At 38.0% G+C, this 20834-nt stretch overlaps 1 protein-coding gene across 1 annotated transcript in view; it reads right to left on the bottom strand.

Moving 5' to 3' along the window:
* kbtbd2 (kelch repeat and BTB (POZ) domain containing 2) overlaps nt 1-17364 on the bottom strand; it is a 24802-nt gene extending 7438 nt beyond the window's left edge. Inside the window, exons 1-3 of the mRNA XM_016239948.1 lie at nt 16823-17364; nt 5712-5840; nt 5431-5633 (exon numbers count right to left, since the gene is read on the bottom strand). Coding sequence (XP_016095434.1) covers nt 5431-5633; nt 5712-5714 — 206 coding nt within the window. The 5' untranslated portion in view covers nt 5715-5840; nt 16823-17364. The remainder of the gene's footprint in view (nt 1-5430; nt 5634-5711; nt 5841-16822) is intronic.
* Between the last annotated feature and the right edge of the window lie 3470 nt (nt 17365-20834).

Here is a 20834-nt window from a genome sequence, read left to right on the forward strand (position 1 = left end):
GGGGTTTGGGTCGGGTTCGGGCTCTAAATTTAACTGTGCTGCTCGGGTCGGGTCAGACAATCTCGGGTACAGGCCAGGTTTGGGCTTCACTTTAAAGCCCGTGCAGACCTCTATTGTCAGTCAAGTTGTCATTTAAAATCCAAACATCATTGGTAATGTTATTGTTTTAGTGATTATGCAAACAAAAAGCCATTTTATTTGTTGTTTGTTGATATTTAAATATAAAAGTTGGTGAAGTGATTTAAGTGTCGGTACTTTTTTAACATCTCCAGCCCATTTGAACAATACCGTGATAATACTGATAACGTGATAATTTTGGTCACTATAATCATGATAAGAAATGTTCATACCGTTACATCCCTACCATGCCGAGAATTGTTTGTAATCGTGTCGCGCCGTACCGGGCTCACGTGAACCGCTTTTCCACTATCGGGCCGAACGGTTCTAAGAACTGTCAGGTACAGTTCTAGTTGTATTTCCACGTGAGCCTGGTATGGCACGGCACAGGTACAAACAATTCTCGGCACGGTTAGACAACTTTGTGTGTGATGTCGCCACTCTGTTGCCTGGCTACCAGTTTCTCCATAGCTGGCTAAGTGGAAGCGCGCTGTTTGATGAAACAGCAACGTAAACAGCTATGCTACGTTCAATATAAAAATATAAAAAAGAAAAAACATATATGTCTGAGACAGTTTGGTCTGTGGAGGAAACATTTGCATTTATTGCGCTTATTCTGTTTATTTTATTTTTCACGTCAAGAGTTGTGTCCTTTTTTCTGTTATTTAACGAAGTAAATATCGGATAAAAAAGGAGTTCCAAAAACAGAAATATCTGGGAGTTATTTTTAAATGACTGGGTAAAAAAAAAAAATAATAATTCTGCTGAACACAATATATTTTGTTTTTGAGCAACATACATATATATATATATATATACACACTGTATATGTGTGTCAACATTTGAAGTGGATCAAAAAGAGTTCATCAACGTTGTCCTAAGACAAGAATGCATTTTGTTTTTAGGACAACTTTGATGAAAGGTTTTGATCCATTTCAAATGTTGATTAGTATATATATGTACACTCTTAACATCAGTCAGTCAAGCATTATAATATGATAATCAATATTATTTAATGTTAGAACTTTAGGAATTAGAATTAAAACTAGATAACCATGTATGAATGCATATTAGTCATTTTAACTGAACTTCGGACTGGTGGTGGTGCTTTTTTGGTCATTCAGTGTTTCTGTACAAAAAGAAAATCGGGAAAAAACTAACAAAAATACTGATAAGATACTAATGTTACGAATTCTACTAATAAGAACAATATAAAACGCACTAAGGATTAATGAGCTACTGGATTCATGAATATTAATCAGGTTGTGTACGTTTGCTCGAACTGATTAGCTGAAATCAAAACAGGGACGATAATAGGTGAGTGCCAACCAATGAGATTGCCGTTTGCGCATTAGTTCCACCCACTACCGGAGAAACCAGCAGTTTCATGTAGCGCGTCAATTCTCTCTCTCTCTGCGTGTGTGCGAGACAAAGCGACGGCGAGTCGTGCGCCTTCAGAGTTCATGTGCGTTGCACATCCATTGAGATGAACTGAAAAATAGCACAGATCGCTTGACGGGGAGTAAAACTCTGAAGCGCTCAGTCAGAGAGTGTTCGGCGAGTAAAAATATATCTGTGCTTAACATATACTTAGCCTCCAACTCTCACACTGGCGAGTAAAATCTGAGAATTTATAAGCCATTGGCTAATATTAGACATCATTTAGTCGCCCAGAGTGAAGATTTAGTCGCATATGCTAGTGATTTACTCGCAATGTAGAGGGTTGTATAATAATAACCCAATCTGAAGCAAAAACAGAATGTTCTGACTAGCTTTGTGAAAGTAGTTATTTTATCAAAAAAAGTAGTTAAGTAGTTAATTATCAAAAAAATATATCTGGTCTCTGAATAAATTTTGGTTTGACTGTATATCCTTCGGTTATTTTCACACTTAATTACGCCCATTAAAATGTATTTTACAAGTTTTTGTTACTTTCACTGTTCATTTTTTGACTACATGCCTGAACGAAACAAACAGCAGAAGCTCTGAATGAGAGGCAGATTCACTCTCTGACAGCAGGAGTCTAGAACAGAGACGAGTTCCAATAAGACAAAAAACTGCCGGTTGCCGATTGCGTAAGTTCCAGGGGCAGCTCCCATTTCAGTTCGGCCCTCCTACACACACGTGACTGACCGCTCGCTTGCACCAACAGGAGGAGGAGGGTCGTGTTACTCTCTACACTGCACTACACTGGGATTCCTACACTTTCAGTCTTTGAGGAGACATGAAAAACAGTGCATACCGCAGGAACGGTATAACGGAAAATATTAGTGGTCAAATGAAACCGGTAATCGGCCCATGCCTAAGCACCACATTGGAAAATGAAACCGTATCTGTGCTGACTGGCCCGGATCGACACAGAATGGAACGGTTATGCAAAGAGAACCGTTCAGCCCGATAGTGGAAAAACGGCTGTGGAAATACAACTGGAACCGTACCTGACAGTTCTTAGGACCGTTCGGCCCGATAGTGGAAAAGCGGCTTTTAGTAGGTAATCCACTGCTTCAGCTGCTCACATGCTGGGAGTAAATGACGACTGCTATGTTCATTATTACATCCAACAACAGAACACCTCGATCGCTTAAGAGTCCTTTTTGTCTACATCTGCTCCGGCGGTGAAACATTGGTAGACTGATGACAGCTCACTCAGGGTGGGTCTAAGGTTAGACACCAGTCCAGTCTGGGCTGAAACGCTACTGTCAATAGGGATGCACCGATACCCCTTTTTCCAGTACTCGCCCGATACGATACTTTTATTTTTGGTACTTGCCGATACCAAGTATCGATACCGATATTTTTATTGCATTTGTAAAAATTTTAAATATTGGGTACAGAAACAAAATAGTATGTGTAATGTTAGTTGGTTAACTTCATTTATCAAATAGATAGTCAAACCAAAATTCATTCAGACACCTTCAACATTTCTCACATTATCACAGTTTATTCTCTATAGTTTAGAAAATGGTAATAAAATATGACAAGAACTCAGAGTTAAACTGAATTCAGCTTGATAATGTTAGATAACTTTGATAGAAAGGTATGTAATGGATTACAATCAACCAAAAATTATTCAGACAGCCGTTAGTATGATAGTATTTACACAACTATCAATACTTAGTCGGGAACCCATAGCTTTAATGACAGCCTGTAGTCTCCTGGGCATGTTGTAATCCAGGTTCATGCAAACCTGAACTTCAATTTTTTTTCCCAGACTCGGTCTGTCTAATTTTTGGTCCCAAATTTGTATCAGTTTTACTGGTTTACAGTAAATTACACTGTATGAAGAATTTTTGGGTATAATTTGTCACAGTTTACTTTATTTTGCTATCCTCACTTACATAAATGAACAGTGTCTGGCACACACTAGTAAAAATTATCAAAAAAATATATCTGGTCTCTGAATAAATTTTGGTTTGACTGTATATCCTTCGGTTATTTTCACACTTAATTATGCCCATTAAAATGTATTTTACAAGTTTTTGTTACTTTCACTGTTCATTTTTTGATGAAAAGCTTGTGTATTGTTTTACTAACTTGTTTTTGACATATCTGACCGAACTACAAACTTTCCAGTGATGTCTGTGAGAAAGGTATATTCACTCGAGAAGCTTGCGCTCAATCCACTCAGCGTGCTTTGCTTATCAGCTCGCGTACATTAGCTATACAGGCGTTAATATTGAATGTTTAACATTATATTCATTGCATACATATCACTTATGTACTTAGAACTCACCGATGTCTTCAGACATTTTCAACATCTCGCTAAGTCAGGCTGTTGTCCCCACATGCTTCAAAGCTACCACCATCATTCCAGTCCCGAAGAAGTTGTCTCCATCCTGCTTCAATGACTACCGTCCAATTGCACTTACCCCCATCCTCATGAAGTGCTTTGAACGGCTAGTCATGCACCACATCAAGTCTGCCCTCCCCATTATCAAAAAAATATATCTGGTCTCTGAATAAATTTTGGTTTGACTGTATATCCTTCGGTTATTTTCACACTTAATTATGCCCATTAAAATGTATTTTACAAGTTTTTGTTACTTTCACTGTTCATTTTTTGATGAAAAGCTTGTGTATTGTTTTACTAACTTGTTTTTGACATATCTGACCGAACTACAAACTTTCCAGTGATGTCTGTGAGAAAGGTATATTCACTCGAGAAGCTTGCGCTCAATCCACTCAGCGTGCTTTGCTTATCAGCTCGCGTACATTAGCTATACAGGCGTTAATATTGAATGTTTAACATTATATTCATTGCATACATATCACTTATGTACTTAGAACTCACCGATGTCTTCAGACATTTTCAACATCTCGCTAAGTCAGGCTGTTGTCCCCACATGCTTCAAAGCTACCACCATCATTCCAGTCCCGAAGAAGTTGTCTCCATCCTGCTTCAATGACTACCGTCCAATTGCACTTACCCCCATCCTCATGAAGTGCTTTGAACGGCTAGTCATGCACCACATCAAGTCTGCCCTCCCCCCCTCCTTGGACCCCTTCCAGTTTGCATATCGGTCCCTGAATTATGGCACTTATCACATGCTGTGTGGTATCGGCATTTGGTATTGGGGCATTTTAACGAGTACGAGTACAGGAGCTCAATATCGGCCCGATACCAGTATCGGTATCGGTGCATCCCTAACTGTCAATCAAAAAATCGTGGGAGGGGATCGGCTCGATTTGCGAAAGGGGTAATCATTTAACGAGATAAAAAAAAAAAACACTGGGTGGATCTTTATCATTATAGGGTGGTTGTGTACACACACTGCCAACACACATTTTAATTTAAACAGCTTGTAAAAGTGCATGTCGCATCTGATGACACCTTTAAAACACACATACACATTTGAATTGTTGCATATCATGGTTTCTGCTTTCATATTCAAGCGTGAATGAGAACCGTTTTGCGGAGGATACCAGGTGTTCGAGAGAAAAAAAATAAAATATTCGAATCTCAAAATTGAAAATCGAATGCCAACCCACCGAACAAATATTCAAATAATTGAATATTCTGGTCCAGCCCTAGAAATTGTGCTTTCTGCGGTATAGAAATCATGCTTGTCGCACAGGCCTAATTGTCTTAATTTTGTCCACCCTGAAATGGTCATATTTTTGAAATTACCAGAGCATTGAGCAGTTAAGAAAACTCATAATCGTGGAATGGTGTCTTAAAAATGCCATTACCAGTAAACACTGAATTTGAGAGAAATTAACACTTATATAAATAAATTCTAATGCTTTTAAAAAAATGGTTTATAGATTAATCAGTTGAATATTCATGTGTTCACAAATACCTGCTCCACTCACCTGAAGTAAGAGCTGCAGGTGGCCAGCACCATTTTATGGCAGGGGAACTCGCTCTCCTCCACCAGCAGAGTGATGTCAGTCAACATCTTTTGCTCGTAGAAAAACTTCAGCTGTTCCAGCACTGAAACGGCATAATCTGTGTTGACTTGCCGACGCTCTCCAACCTCCGACATGTTCGTATCCCATGAGTTTTCAACCAGCTTCTGAATGTCAAAGAGTATCGGTTCCTTTCTGCAATGGCCTGTACCCTGAATACTTTGAAATTAAGGCTAATCCTCTACCATGCTGAATCACAACGTTTACAGCAGTTCCACAGTGTTCAGCTGTCTCAGAGGACGTAGGGATTGAGGAAGAAAGTGACGTGAGGTAGAGGGAGATGTCTACATCAGAACACCAGCAGTCCACCGTGTCTGTGGAAAAAAATGGGCACATTAGACCGATAAGGACAAAGAAGAACCTGAACCACCACCCCCTGATGTACTGTAAATGAAAGTATTTACAGTATTAATATTTATTTCTGTCTATATTTATTTGCTTTAAATGTTAAAACCATAGAGTAACACTTTCATATACTTGCCAGCACCAATTTTTACTTGCTTTTGGCAAATGTTCATTTTGGACCTTTTTAAAAGGGGTTTTACAGGGATACTATGGCCAAAAATAAAGATTCAATATTTACTTACCTCATACTGTCCCAGATGTATATGGCTTTCTTCAGATGAACACAAACAAAGATTTTTAGAAAAATAATTCATCTCTGAGAGGCCTTATCTTGCAAGTGTATGGGACCCCCAAAGCTGATGCTTAAAAATCCTCACAAATTGTACCTTTGTGTTGTCTATACGACCTCAGTTAATGAATCAATATCTTCTGAAGCAAAACAACAGGTGTGTTTAGAATCATTTTCTAATATTTTTAATAATTGTATCTACTTTATCCATCTCTTCTGAACAGCTGTCATTCTCAGGTTAATGAGCTCATGTTTGACGTAAATGTCCAAACTTTGTGAAGCATGACATAAATGTGTCCTGCAGCTAACGCAAGAAGGGCCTTCACATCTTGCTTTGCAATGTGCTGATGTTTATATCAAGCGTGAATGAATGAACCCAAGTAGGACAGTTGGTCAGAAGTGATGGTTTATAGTTAAATTTAACAAATGTAAGTATTTTACTTACATCTATTATTTTGCTTCAGAAGACATTGATTCATCAACTGGGGTTGCATATTCACTTTTTGGTTTTTGAAGCATCATCTTTCTTTGTGTTCATCTGAACAAAATCAGTCATATACAGTCATGGCCAAAAGTTTTAGCAGTGACAAATTTTGTGTTTTGCAAAGTTTGCTGCTTCAGTATTTGTAGATTATTTTTCCACATGTGTCTATGGAATACTGAAAAACAATGATAAGCATATCATAAGTTTTAAAGACTTTTATTGTCAATATTTACAGTGTTGGCCCTTGTTCTTCATAACCTCTGCAATTCGCTCTGGCATGCTGAATATTAGCTTCTGGGCCAAATCCTGACTGATGGCGATCCATTCTTGCCTTATTAGTTCTCGGAGTTGATCACAATTTGTGGGCTTCTGCTTGTCCACTCGCCTTTTGAGGACTGACCACAGGTTCTCTACGGAATTGAGATCCACCGAGTTGCCTGGCCACGGATCCAAAATTTCAATGTAATGATCTTCGAGCCACTTCTTTATCACTCTTGCTTTGTGACATGCTGCTCCATCATACAGGAAAATGCACGGATTACCTCCAAATTGCTCATGGATCGTTGGAAGATCAGAATTATGAGAGAGCCCACTCCCTTGATTGAAAAGCAACCCCACACATGGATGGTCTCAGGATGCTTCACTGTTGGCACAACACAGGAATGGTAGCGTTCACCTTTTCTTCTCCGAACAATCGATTTTCCAGATGTCCCAAACAGCCGGAAGGGAGTTTCATCAGAGAAAATAACTTTGCACCAGTCTTCTGCTGTCCAATCCTTGTACTTCCTGCAGAATTTTGGTCTGTACTTGATGTTTTTCTTGGAGAAAAGTGGCTTCTTTGCTGCCCTTCTTGACACCAGGCCATTGTCCAAAAGTCTTGGCCTCACTGTGTGTGCAGATGCTCTCACACCAACCTGCTGCCATTCCTGAGCAAGCTCTGCACTGGTGGTGACACGATTCCGTAGCGGACTCCTCAGGAGACGACGGTCCTGGCGTTTGCTGGACACTCTGGGATGTCCTGAAGACTTCTTTACTGCAGTTGAACCTCTCTCCTTGAAGTTCTCGATGATCCGGTCTTTGTAGCAATTTCCTTGCATGTGAGGCCATTTTGATGCGAAGCGATGATGGCTGCACGTGTTTCTTTGGAGGTAACCATTGCTAACAAGAACACAATGATTGGAAGTGTTTCTTCCCTCCTTTTATAGCAATCAGTCTGCTCTAACAATCTAATTAGCATGATAGTGATGTCACACTTTCACATATGCTGCTGATATGATTAGTCAATTAATGTTAGCTGGTCATTTTGTGTCAGGATCAAAAAACAATGAAATTAGTTTTTTTGTGAAAAGTTAATTTTTTGGCCGATGAAGCTTTTAGCAATTATTTAAAATGCCTCTGATCACTCAACACAATAATCTAGAAACAATGTGAATGAACACCACAACAGCTTAAGCAGCAAAGTTTGCAAAACACAAAATGTAGGTCTCTGCCAAAACTTTTGGCCATGACTGTACATATGGGAAGGCATGAGGGTGAGTAAATGAGAGAATCTTCAGGTGGAGTATAGCTTTAAGTCTTGACAAACATTCAAGTGATTATAAACCAGTTAAGTGCAAAAGACATGAAAGAGAACTCAAGTACTCATGTGCTCCCTGATAGATGGTTTTCTAGCCATCTCACTGACAATGTGTGAGTACTGAATTGAATACTCTTTCATTTCTTGTCACGCTTGAACGGACAAAAACACACAAAATTGTCAAAATGTCCATCTTAGAAAGTATGCTTGTAAACAGTTGGTTTTATCCAAGTGAACATGAACAGCTGGGATAAAAATTGGACATAAAACATTATATTGGATGCGTGCATTGTTTTAAAGTGACAGCAGCCTATTTTACCTGCTGCTGTCTAACTAAAGACAAAGGACAATCACTCACTGCTTGACTGAATACATTTTTTTAGGTTTAATAAGGATTAATCTGTATTTAATTCATACAGTGAAGACTATGCAGTGCAATTTTACATTTGATTATTCAATTTCTGTAGTATTTTTTTACCTGAACACTACTGTTAGCTCTACAAGAAAAAATTTAAGTACTGTGTATCTTTGTTCTATTGTATTTATTTGTGATATTGCTTGTAATTTGGTTTCCTTGGTCTGGTTATTCTGAGGTTTGCGCCAAGGTTATTTTCATAAAAACTGAAACTAAAGCCGAGCTCACACAGTGCGATTTTTTTTAAAAGTCCTTTAGGATTGTACTTGTCAGACTGTACGAACATGATGATCATGTCACACTGTGGGATCTCAGTTGTCAATGTCAGACTGTATGACAGTCAAGACGCGTTAAAAATGGGTGCGCGCAAGAAAACTTGTCCGGAGTTTTACCTTATCAACCCATACACGTTCAGCAACCGCAAGCTGCATTGCCCGTGGGGCTGTAATGTTGGCTATCATTAAAAGTATATGAATGGCGGCAATACCGGCATATTTATGCAGAATAGTGCAAGCAGCACTACACACCAACATGAAAACAGCAGCACAACCAGTGTTTATCATGGCAAAGACAACTAATCATATGAATTCTGTGAGTGGAGGACGAGAGTGCCGGAGTTTATGTGGTCAGAAGAAATCTCTAGCATTAATTCTGATCATGGCTTGTCTTGAAAAAACGAAGACAGTTTAATGCTTGTCGTAGGAGATGTCACACTGCAGGACTGTGCAGCAAATCTTCTGACACTGCCAGAAGTTCGTCAGAGGTCAAATTTGATCGCAACGGTCATTAATCGGCTGTCGGTGAACATGTAAAACTATTGATCAAAGACTACAGATTTTAGCCTAGGATTATAGGAATCTTTTAGAATTTTCTAAATTTGTCTCAGACGACCAAATCGTGGACAAAATCGCACAGTGTGAGCCGGGCTTCAAACTATTGATCAAAGACTACAGATTTTAGCCTAGGATTATAGGAATCTTTTAAGATTTTCAAAATTTGTCTCAGACGACCAAATCGTGGGTTTGCAAAACACAAAATGTAGGTCTCTGCCAAAACTTTTGGCCATGACTGTACATATGGGAAGGCATGAGGGTGAGTAAATGAGAGAATCTTCAGGTGGAGTATAGCTTTAAGTCTTGACAAACATTCAAGTGATTATAAACCAGTTAAGTGCAAAAGACATCAAAGAGAACTCAAGTACTCATGTGCTCCCTGATAGATGGTTTTCTAGCCATCTCACTGACAATGTGTGAGTACTGAATTGAATACTCTTTCATTTCTTGTCACGCTTGAACGGACAAAAACACACAAAATTGTCAAAATGTCCATCTTAGAAAGTATGCTTGTAAACAGTTGGTTTTATCCAAGTGAACATGAACAGCTGGGATAAAAATTGGACATAAAACATTATATTGGATGCGTGCATTGTTTTAAAGTGACAGCAGCCTATTTTACCTGCTGCTGTCTAACTAAAGACAAAGGACAATCACTCACTGCTTGACTGAATACATTTTTTTAGGTTTAATAAGGATTAATCTGTATTTAATTCATACAGTGAAGACTATGCAGTGCAATTTTACATTTGATTATTCAATTTCTGTAGTATTTTTTTACCTGAACACTACTGTTAGCTCTACAAGAAAAAATTTAAGTACTGTGTATCTTTGTTCTATTGTATTTATTTGTGATATTGCTTGTAATTTGGTTTCCTTGGTCTGGTTATTCTGAGGTTTGCGCCAAGGTTATTTTCATAAAAACTGAAACTAAAGCCGAGCTCACACAGTGCGATTTTTTTTAAAAGTCCTTTAGGATTGTACTTGTCAGACTGTACGAACATGATGATCATGTCACACTGTGGGATCTCAGTTGTCAATGTCAGACTGTATGACAGTCAAGACGCGTTAAAAATGGGTGCGCGCAAGAAAACTTGTCCGGAGTTTTACCTTATCAACCCATACACGTTCAGCAACCGCAAGCTGCATTGCCCGTGGGGCTGTAATGTTGGCTATCATTAAAAGTATATGAATGGCGGCAATACCGGCATATTTATGCAGAATAGTGCAAGCAGCACTACACACCAACATGAAAACAGCAGCACAACCAGTGTTTATCATGGCAAAGACAACTAATCATATGAATTCTGTGAGTGGAGGACGAGAGTGCCGGAGTTTATGTGGTCAGAAGAAATCTCTAGCATTAATTCTGATCATGGCTTGTCTTGAAAAAACGAAGACAGTTTAATGCTTGTCGTAGGAGATGTCACACTGCAGGACTGTGCAGCAAATCTTCTGACACTGCCAGAAGTTCGTCAGAGGTCAAATTTGATCGCAACGGTCATTAATCGGCTGTCGGTGAACATGTAAAACTAACGATAAAAGACTACAGATTTTAGCCTAGGATTATAGGAATCTTTTAGAATTTTCTAAATTTGTCTCAGACGACCAAATCGTGGACAAAATCGCACAGTGTGAGCCGGGCTTCAAACTATTGATCAAAGACTACAGATTTTAGCCTAGGATTATAGGAATCTTTTAAGATTTTCAAAATTTGTCTCAGACGACCAAATCGTGGACAAAATCGCAGTGCGAGCTGGGCTTAAGAATAAAACTATTGGTCAAAAAACATTTTTGTAAACTGAAATTAAACTTACTTTTGTAAATTGAAAAATAAATGAAATACTAAAACTAAACGAAACTAACAACAGTAACTGGAAAAACTAACTAATAAAATAATAATTAGCAAAAATAAATAATAGTGTTCGTGATTTAATAAGCTCTCATTCTGTGCCAGAAAATTTGACCACGTGCCCCCTCGGATTTCTGAGCCAAGTGGACTTTAAATGCAGCTTCCAAAAGGTAATAAAAAAAAAAATAGCCAAATAATATTTTTTATATTTGATACAATCACACCGGTGTGATTAGTTTGTTCAGTGTGGCACAGCATGCTATTCAAATCTGTGTTTGTGCTTTGTCTGGCGCTCAGCCAGAGACAGACGCGTATGTACAGCGCTGCATTGTAACCAATCACACACGATTCTGTTAAGCTTATGAATGCAATGGCCAATCAGAGATGTTCAGATGAGTCATCGCTGAACGCGGTGTTTTGTTCACTTGCTCGCTGACTGTGCAGATGTACGTACGAATGCAAGTAAGATATTCATTTCACAGTGTAAACAGCTTCAGTGATTTAAATGGGAGTGTTTGAGAGTGCCTGAACTCTGGCTAGACTGAACTGAAAATAATTAATAATAATTAGTTACATTTATATAGCGCTTTTCTGGGTACTCAAAGCGCTTTACATGAAAGCGGGGGAATCTCCTCAACCACTACCAGTGCGCAGCATCCACCTGGATGATGCGACGGCAGCCATATTGCGCCAGAACGCCCACCACACACCAGCTTATTGGTGGACAGGAGACAGAGTGATGAAGCCAATCAGTGATGATTAGGAGGCCATGATGGTCAGAGGCCAATGAGCAAATTTGGCCAGGATGCCGGGGTTATACCCCTACTCTTTTTCGAAGGACATCCTAGGATTTTTAATGACCACAAAGAGTCAAGGACCTCGGTTTAATGTCTCATCCGAAGGACGGTGCTTTTTTACAGTATAGTGTCCCCGTCACTATACTGGGGCGTTAGGACCCACACAGACTGCAGGGTGAGCACCCCCTGCTGGCCTCACTAACACCTCTTCCAGCAGCAACCTAGTTTTCTCAGGAGGTCTCCCATCCAGGTACTGACCAGGCTCAACCCTGCTTAGCTTTAGTGGGCAACCAGTCTTGGGCTACAGGGTGATATGGCTGCTGGGAAAATGCTCTTTGATAATGTAAATGTTCTTTGCCCTCTGTAAAATGAAAATGTTATAGCCTAATATAGTAACTTACAATATTGTTATTAAATTCACATTAAATACAGAGTCAGTCGTATTAAAAATATTTTATGGCATGACACCCATATCTGGTAGGCCTACTTAAGCAAAAAGTCGGGTTTTTATATGTAGTTAATAGATTACACTATTACTCTACTTTGTCACCTTTTATAGATCAAATAACAATCTGGTGCAAAACGCATTTACTTACACATGTTTGAGAATCTAGATATTTCCTGATATAGTTAACACGTTTGGAAATATTTCGAATAAAAAGGGGGGGGAAAAACAAACAAGCCTATATCAGTTATACAGTGCTATTGTGGCTGCTGTGTCACATGACAAGCATGACGAAACTCAACTGCCTGTAGCTTTCTAGTAACTCTGAAAACCTTGATTAGCTTGTTGTTTGTAAACTATTGGCATGTTTAACAAGATTACATCTTTAATATGAATTAATATGAACATGAATATGAATGAATACATTTTATACATACAGTTGCATATTTTGGTTTTTTGCTCAGTTGTAAAGAATTATTTTCATTATTAAGAGGTTTGCACAAGAGTTAACTGTAAACTGTGCAAACATTCAACTTTGCTAAAATGAAATGTCTTGCTTTGGTCTACACTGGAAGTGTTCCATTAACTCTGCTAAACTATAATTACTAAAACTAAAACTGAAACTAAAATATATAAAAACTAAATAGAAATGTGTTCACAAAATAAAAACTAAACTAAAACTAACAAAACCATTAATGAAACTAAGTAAAACTAAACTGAAATTATAGGAAATTTGAAAACGATATTAAAATAAAAACTAATTTAAAAATTCAAAACTATAATATCCTTGGTTTGCACTATTCTATAATTAGTGTAACAGCAAGCTAGCTAACTGTAATGTTAACAGTAGGACTGTTCAATTCTGAAATTTTTGGAATCGAGTTCGATTCCTGGTTCTGGAATTGATGGAATTCGATTCTTCACTGTTGTTTTCAATTCTTTTTCGATTCCTGTTTTTTAGACTGGGGGAACCTAATTTCGCCATGACTGCAGGATAAAGGTCGTAGAAAATAGCCTTCTCATAATATGAAGCTTTATTTGTAAAAATTGATAGATTGATTTTAAATTGTAATTTTGTCTGCATTGCCCATGATATTCATAGCCCACAGCTCAGCAGTGGACATGCATTTAGTGCATGAAAGGAACAAGAGGTGAAGCAGGCCCGTAGCCAGCTATGAGGTCACCGAGGTCCGGACCTTGGTAAATTTTTCATGTTCAAAAATAAAATTTGTCCTCTGAATTAGGGCTGTGCGATTATTATATTGGCAAAGTCAAGCTTCAGCTCAATATTGTCAATAATGTGCAGCACAGTATGGGTATCATTACAAGGGGTGGGAAAAATAATCGTTTTTTTCTATGCATCGTTGTTCCGCATTAAACGATTCTGAATCGATGCAGAGATTTAAATAATCGATGTCTTAAGTTTAAATGAAAAAAGTCAGATTTGTGCTCGTTTGCAATACATTCTATCGGAATTTGTCGGCCCCACGGCCACAGAGCCCTAGCACGTTTACGTGCATTTCTTACATCAGACGTAGTGTGTCTGCGTTCGCTAAGGCGCTAGTAGTTCAAAAATAAAATTTGTCCTCTGAATTAGGGCTGTGCGATGATTATTATAATGGCAAAGTCAAGGTTCAGCTCAATATTGTCAATAATGTGCAGCACAGTATGGGTATCATTACAAGGGGTGGGAAAAATAATCGTTTTTTTCTATGCATCGTTGTTCCGCATTAAACGATTCTGAATCGATGCAGAGATTTAAATAATCGATGTCTTAAGTTTAAATGAAAAAAGTCAGATTTGTGCTCGTTTGCAATACATTCTATCGGAATTTGTCGGCCCCACGGCCACAGAGCCCTAGCACGTTTACGTGCATTTCTTACATCAGACGTAGTGTGTCTGCGTTCGCTAAGGCGCTAGTACGTGACAAAATGGATGAAGCTACACACATTAGAGCGGCACCTGCAACGTTAAAAGCTGACGTTTGGAAGCATTTGGGTTTTTTAGAAACCGAGAAAGACGGCATTTTTAAAATGCACCTACTAGCAAGAAGAGCAATAAGACGGCATTATAAAATGAAAAAGTTCACTTTTTTATTTTGAATGGTGAAGACGTGCTCACCTACAGACAATTCAGGTTCATTTTGAAGTATTAGCAAAACAACAAAGCTAATGCTTTTCACGGAACTTACGTAATTACCCATTATACATTGTGATATAGCCTGGTTCGCTGGTCCGTTAGATCGGATTGCTTTCTCACTACATCCGAACCGCTCCAGAGATCGTTTTCAATCGAGCCGAGACCACCTCGTTCAGGTGATCTCGGACCGATTGTTTTGGCTCAGATCCGGGCGCGATTGCCGTGTTCACATATGCCCAAAACGAACCGAGCTAAGGGGGGGAAACGCACCAGGTTTCGAAACAATGGGCCAGGTGTGAAAGCACCCTCAAGCATATGATCTGCTCTGTGATGTCATCTCTCTGGAGCTGCAAAGGTTCACGTGACACTGACTGGAAACCAGATTTCATTCACCTCAACAGAAAGCATTATTAAACTGTCTGAATCACTTCCTATCACCTAATATGTATTCACCATATAAAACCATATATGTTCGCCGTATTCTCCAATGCATTGAATGACACTGTCTGCTCACAGTTAATAGCCAACCAGTGCAATAATATAAGTGCTGCAGCGTAATTTGCCAAATATTCCGCCCTTTCCTCCCCCTCATTGGAGAAAATCACGTTCAAAAAGAAGGTGCGTGTCGTGACGCTGTAATCCAAGCGATGATAGAAGTAGACGTAGAGGAGTGGGATGACGGATGACTTTCTTTTTTTTACAATGTTTTTGTAATGTATTAATTATCACGGGCTGTAATAAAAAACAAGTAGTCCTATACTAATACTAAGAGTAAATATGGTTCGAATAGCCTATATTTTAGTAGGCTATAAATATGTGGCTATGTTACAGCTTTGAAGCTCTTGTGTTTTTCTCCTTTTCCATCTCTCCAATCCTATTCTGCACAGGTGATTGGAGCTGAGTTTTGTTCCCATTTTTGTTGCAGTTGGCTGATTTTTGTAAAATAGCTTCTGTTTCTGCTTTTCAGATAAAAGAGTGGTTTCAGTTTAATATGTTGCAGGCTCATTTATTGGTAATAAATAATTGATAATAAATCATATTGATGATAATAAATCATCAAAAAATAAATTGGGCTTGTTTTGGGCTTGTTTTTGAAGCAGCGCTTGCTTATTTGTCTTGCGAGAGTTGGCAAGAGTGATTATAAGCATCTATCAAGATGGCGGAGAAAAAAATGAACATCTCGTTTTAACCACGCACACAAAAGTTATACCACAATTCATGCACAGTCATGTCAACCAGATACTGAGAGAGAGAGACACAGTGCATCATCGTGTCATGTGTGCTGGGATGCAGTATTTTGCACTTACTTTGTGGTAATAGTGTGTTGACTGAAATAAGTTTGTATGAATAGTTTTTGTTTATCTGTTGTATTGGAGCAGGACTGGGATGCACTTTGGTGACACATAAAACAAATTCCCAACATTATGTGTCTTTTGTGTCTTTCCATCATGTTTGATGTGCTTGCAGATCACAAGCATTTCCTAATTTTACTTCAGAATTTTTTGTTATATTTTTTATACTGTCATCATTTGTAAAGTGTGTATATATATATATATTTACTTTCCTTTACCAAATTTACCTGTATTTACTTTGTTTTCATATTTGCCGACTTTTTGTGAAAAATGGAGACTTTTGAGGGCGGTTCTAGAGATTTTCTGAGGGAGGGGTTTGGCAACACTGAAGGCACAATACATCATGAATCAGTCGGAGCCGACTAACGTTACAGTTCTTATTATTACGGTTTGTAAATTGGCGGGCCAGGAGTCTTTTCCGGTTAAAGCTCATTAGCTCAGATAAGTAATGTCACCACATGAACCCATACATCCTCATATCTCTTTATATATGGTAAAACATCGAAGCAAGAACTACTTACTCGTAAAGAAATATAGTTACCCATTATAATATCTTATCCTAATTTCTACTTAAGTGAAGAACGTGTTTTGCCCCGGTATTATCATGTTGTAGTACGTTACTATAATGAGAGATCAACATCTCACTGTGACACGCAAAGATTTTTAACTTCAGTGAACAGTTGCTCGCATCTGGAGCCGAGCAGGTACGCAGTTATCCAGATCATAACCACACGGCGCTGTTAAACAGGCCTGTTAGAGGTCACCTTACCTCCGATGTGCTGCTTGGAACTCCGGCTGATGTGCGTTTCTGTCGGATCCACAACACAAAGACGAAGCTTTTTCACAGACAGCGGGCTGCTAAAAATGCTCTGTCCTAACCGGATCGAAGCCAGATGCTTTATGTGCCTACATCAAGACAAACACCCTGATCATAATTTCAGTATTTAAAGAAAAGTCAAGCGCATATTACACACTGGTCACTGCTATAGCAGTATGCAGCTAAATATATACGTATGAGCAAATCTGTCATGCTATAACGCAGCTAGCTAGCTAGCTCTCGTTCCCCTCATACAAACAACAATACTTTCCTACAATCGGAACAGATCGATATTCATCTATCAAAGAAGATCGATCATGCACTAAAAACATTTAGACTATGTAAGCAACGGTGAAGTGACTTATTCAGGCCTTTAGACACCGCGTGAGCTACGGAAGCCTAATTTAAGAAGTTGCTTCGATCAGGAAAGCTAACTGCATGCTAGCAGCTCGACGATAAAACCGGCAGAAAAGAAACCAACGTCAATCGTGTCACCCGAAGTGGGCGGGAACAGGCTTCTTCCGCCTGGCCCGCACGCAGGATGAATAAATCAAAGGAAATAATGCTAATAAAAACATTCTCGTCTATATCGATGACATACAGTGCGATCAATATCCTTCTGTTTCATATATTGTCTGCCAAATCTAATATATTTAGGCCTACAAATATAATTATAACATTGACATTCAGTAGTGTCATTTTTGGTTTGCTGGGGTTCACGGACAAATGGTAAATAATCAGTGTTGGGGGTAACTCATTACAAGTAACGCGAGTTACGTAATCAGATTACTTTTTCCCAAGTAACTAGTAAAGTAATGCATTTACAAGAGAATATCGAAGTTACTTTTTCAAATAAGTAATGCAAGTTACTTTTTTTTTCAATTTATTGATTGACAGCTCTCCTGTCCCCATGCTGAGAGAAATCAGAAGATGTTAATGTAGTTCTAAAATAAATATGAATGTGCATTAATTCATCTCACTCACAAAAAAACAAAACACAGATTCAGTATTCCTCAAAATGAATAAAAATAATGCAAATGTACTTTCCCTTCAGCCTGAGGCTTATTCATTTCACTTTTGGTGAGAAAACGCTTTATATTTGCTAAAAACAGAACTTTTTTATTTTAAAAACATACAAGCAAGCCCTGTCCAGATGTAAAAAGTAACACAAAAGTAACGTAACGCATTACTTTCCAAAAGTAACTAAGTAACGTAATTAGTTACTTTTTATGGAGTAGCGCAATATTGTAATGCATTACTTTTAAAAGTAACTTTCCCCAACACTGTAAATAGTAATAATAACTGCTAAATAAGAACATTATTACTGAAATGTTTTATGTAAAGTTGCTTCAAAACAATGTCCAAAAAACGTGCTGAGCTATGCAAATAAAGTGTAAGTGTTCAACCTAAATGCCACGAAAATACATTTAAAGTGTGAAAGAACTATGTTGTGTGATCGACTGTACAAATAAGAAAAACAATAAATCAAAGCTATATTTTAAAAGCTAAACAGAAGCAAATGGATGGCTGCAAATCTGAGAAACAACTATAATCATCGAAACGTGGACCTAAACAATAAGCTCTAGTGGTTAATAAGCAGGCTACTATAGTAGCATTAAAAAAGATACTAGTACGTTTTAAGGATTAAATGTAACGGCTTGCAATAAAGAACTAGTATCTAAATGAGTACCAGTATCTAATAAATAAGAACTAGTATCTAATAAATAAGTAGGCTACTATCTTTTAAAAAGGTAGCACTAGTACAAGCACTAGTAGCCAATATAGTACCTGAAATAGATACTAGTAGCTAAAAAAATCAGTACTACTAGCATGAAAATAGATAGTAGTAGGTTTTAAAGGGGGCACAACACACACAGTTTCACCCAATCTCATGTTAATCTTGAGTACCTATAGAGTAGTACTGCATCTTTCATATCTCCGAAAAGTCTTTAGTTTTATTATATTTATAAAAGAAAGATACAGCTTTACAATTCTCTCCGGAAAATTCCGAGCTCCTGGAGGCGTGGGTGGAGCTAAAGAGTGAGGAGCACTTGGGCGCCGAATGCCAACAAAACAGATGCCGTTTTACTTCTCCTAGCCAAATACCATATCCACAAGTGTAAATTCTCCAATAATAAGTGTTTATTAGAGAGTTGCAACAATATTTTGAAATGCTCTCAGTATCGGAAAATACTAAGGCGAGGAAAACACTAACTTGTTGTATATTTTTCAGGATTCCCCTGTAATATGTTATCTGTTTTATTATTATTTATTTAATTTTTTTGTATTACTTTTACATTATAATTGTTTTTGTTTTCCCCTGGCTGTTATATATGTTTCTTGTTATATTTCCTGATTTTGCAGTTCTGAATCATGACTGGGATCTTTTACAGCTGGGACCGCTCCATCTTTCAGTATCAAACGATGTGCAAATCCAGCATCGAACTGGGACTTGTTTAAAACGTTCGTCAACAAACACGCTTGTGAAACTCCGTTGCTGCCCCGGAAAAACCAAACTGCATCCATTGTTTACATAACGTTGGGTTTTTTAGGAAGCTGAATAAAGTTATCTTTCCCTTACAACCAAAAACACATTTCTTTGGATTGGAGACATTCTTCCCCCCGGATGAAGCGCGTTGATGGGCACGATCTCGCTCTTGCTCTCACTCTGGTCAATGTGTGAGGGCGTGCTCTTCCGGGAGAAATGCCCATATAAGGAGTTCCACCCTCGTCTACGTCATGAAGAGCCACGATCGAAAAAAAACTCTCCAAAACTTGTATGAACCCGGAAGTAAGATTTTTTGGCACAGAAATACTCCATCATACGTCCAAATTATACAGCATTGTACCCTCCCTTTAAGGATTAAATGTTACAATGGCTTGCCCAAAGATGTTATGCTTATATATTTGTGCATTGGGTGGCGCTGTACCACTACTTACAGTTTTTCTCAGTCACTTTGGTACATGATCCTTAACATATGCAAACCATTGCATTTCTCAAAACAATGAAAACAGAACCACACAATGGATTACCTGCAAAAGTCTGTAACGTTCTCAAAATCTTTAGTTGAATTCTCAAAAGTAAGTATTTATGTAAATGGATTCACAATTATGCTTTTAAAAAGTGCTCTGACAACATCTTACAGTACAATGTGATTGCTATAGTGAAAAGTAAAAGACTCTGACTTTATATATTTACACACACAATAGACTGTATATGTATAGGCGTGCGTTTCAGTATGTAACAAAGTATATTTACTGTATAATATAATATACAAGTGGACTACTGTAATATGAATCATTACAGTAAGTATACATTATTACAGTACAGTGCACATTGTTGAAATATATTGTTTTTGTTATGGATATTGATATTGCTATTTCATCAATGTTTCAATGTTATTTTATTTTGCTTGCTTTTAAGTAGATGCCATATTTGCGTGTATATGAAAATGCTATATAATTAGAAAGTACCTAAAATGCTTTAAATAATATTGATGTAGAGCTTAGATAAATGTGCATGACTACCTTTGTTTATACTGTAGAACAGGATAAAATGAGCAAAAGGGTGTGAAAAGTAAATTCATGAACTTAATGTTTGCAACTAACGACAAAGGTTACTGAGAGGGTACACGGGGTGAAGAGAAGGTTTAAAACCACAAGTGGAGGTAAAACAGACAAGACTACAGTAAAGAAGGAGAAGAGTGGTAAAAGAAGATGGCAGCGTAGGAGAAGACGGAAGGGCATCCGGCAATTGGACATGAGTCACATAGACTGATATTGAATTGGAATTTCCCAAAAATTAGTATAAAATTTCTGAGGAGTAAACCACTCTTCAGATGCCGCCTGCAGTAAGCATGAAGAACACTTATACCCTATTGAGGGGCACTTAACAGTATCTCCAATATTGCTGTTTAGGGTGTGATTATGGAACTTGTAGCATGGCTGATTTTTTGTTTTATTT

The sequence above is a fragment of the Sinocyclocheilus grahami genome, unplaced genomic scaffold (assembly GCF_001515645.1).
Source record: "Sinocyclocheilus grahami isolate Dianchi unplaced genomic scaffold, SAMN03320097.WGS_v1.1 scaffold578.1, whole genome shotgun sequence".
NCBI classification, from domain to species: domain Eukaryota; kingdom Metazoa; phylum Chordata; class Actinopteri; order Cypriniformes; family Cyprinidae; genus Sinocyclocheilus; species Sinocyclocheilus grahami.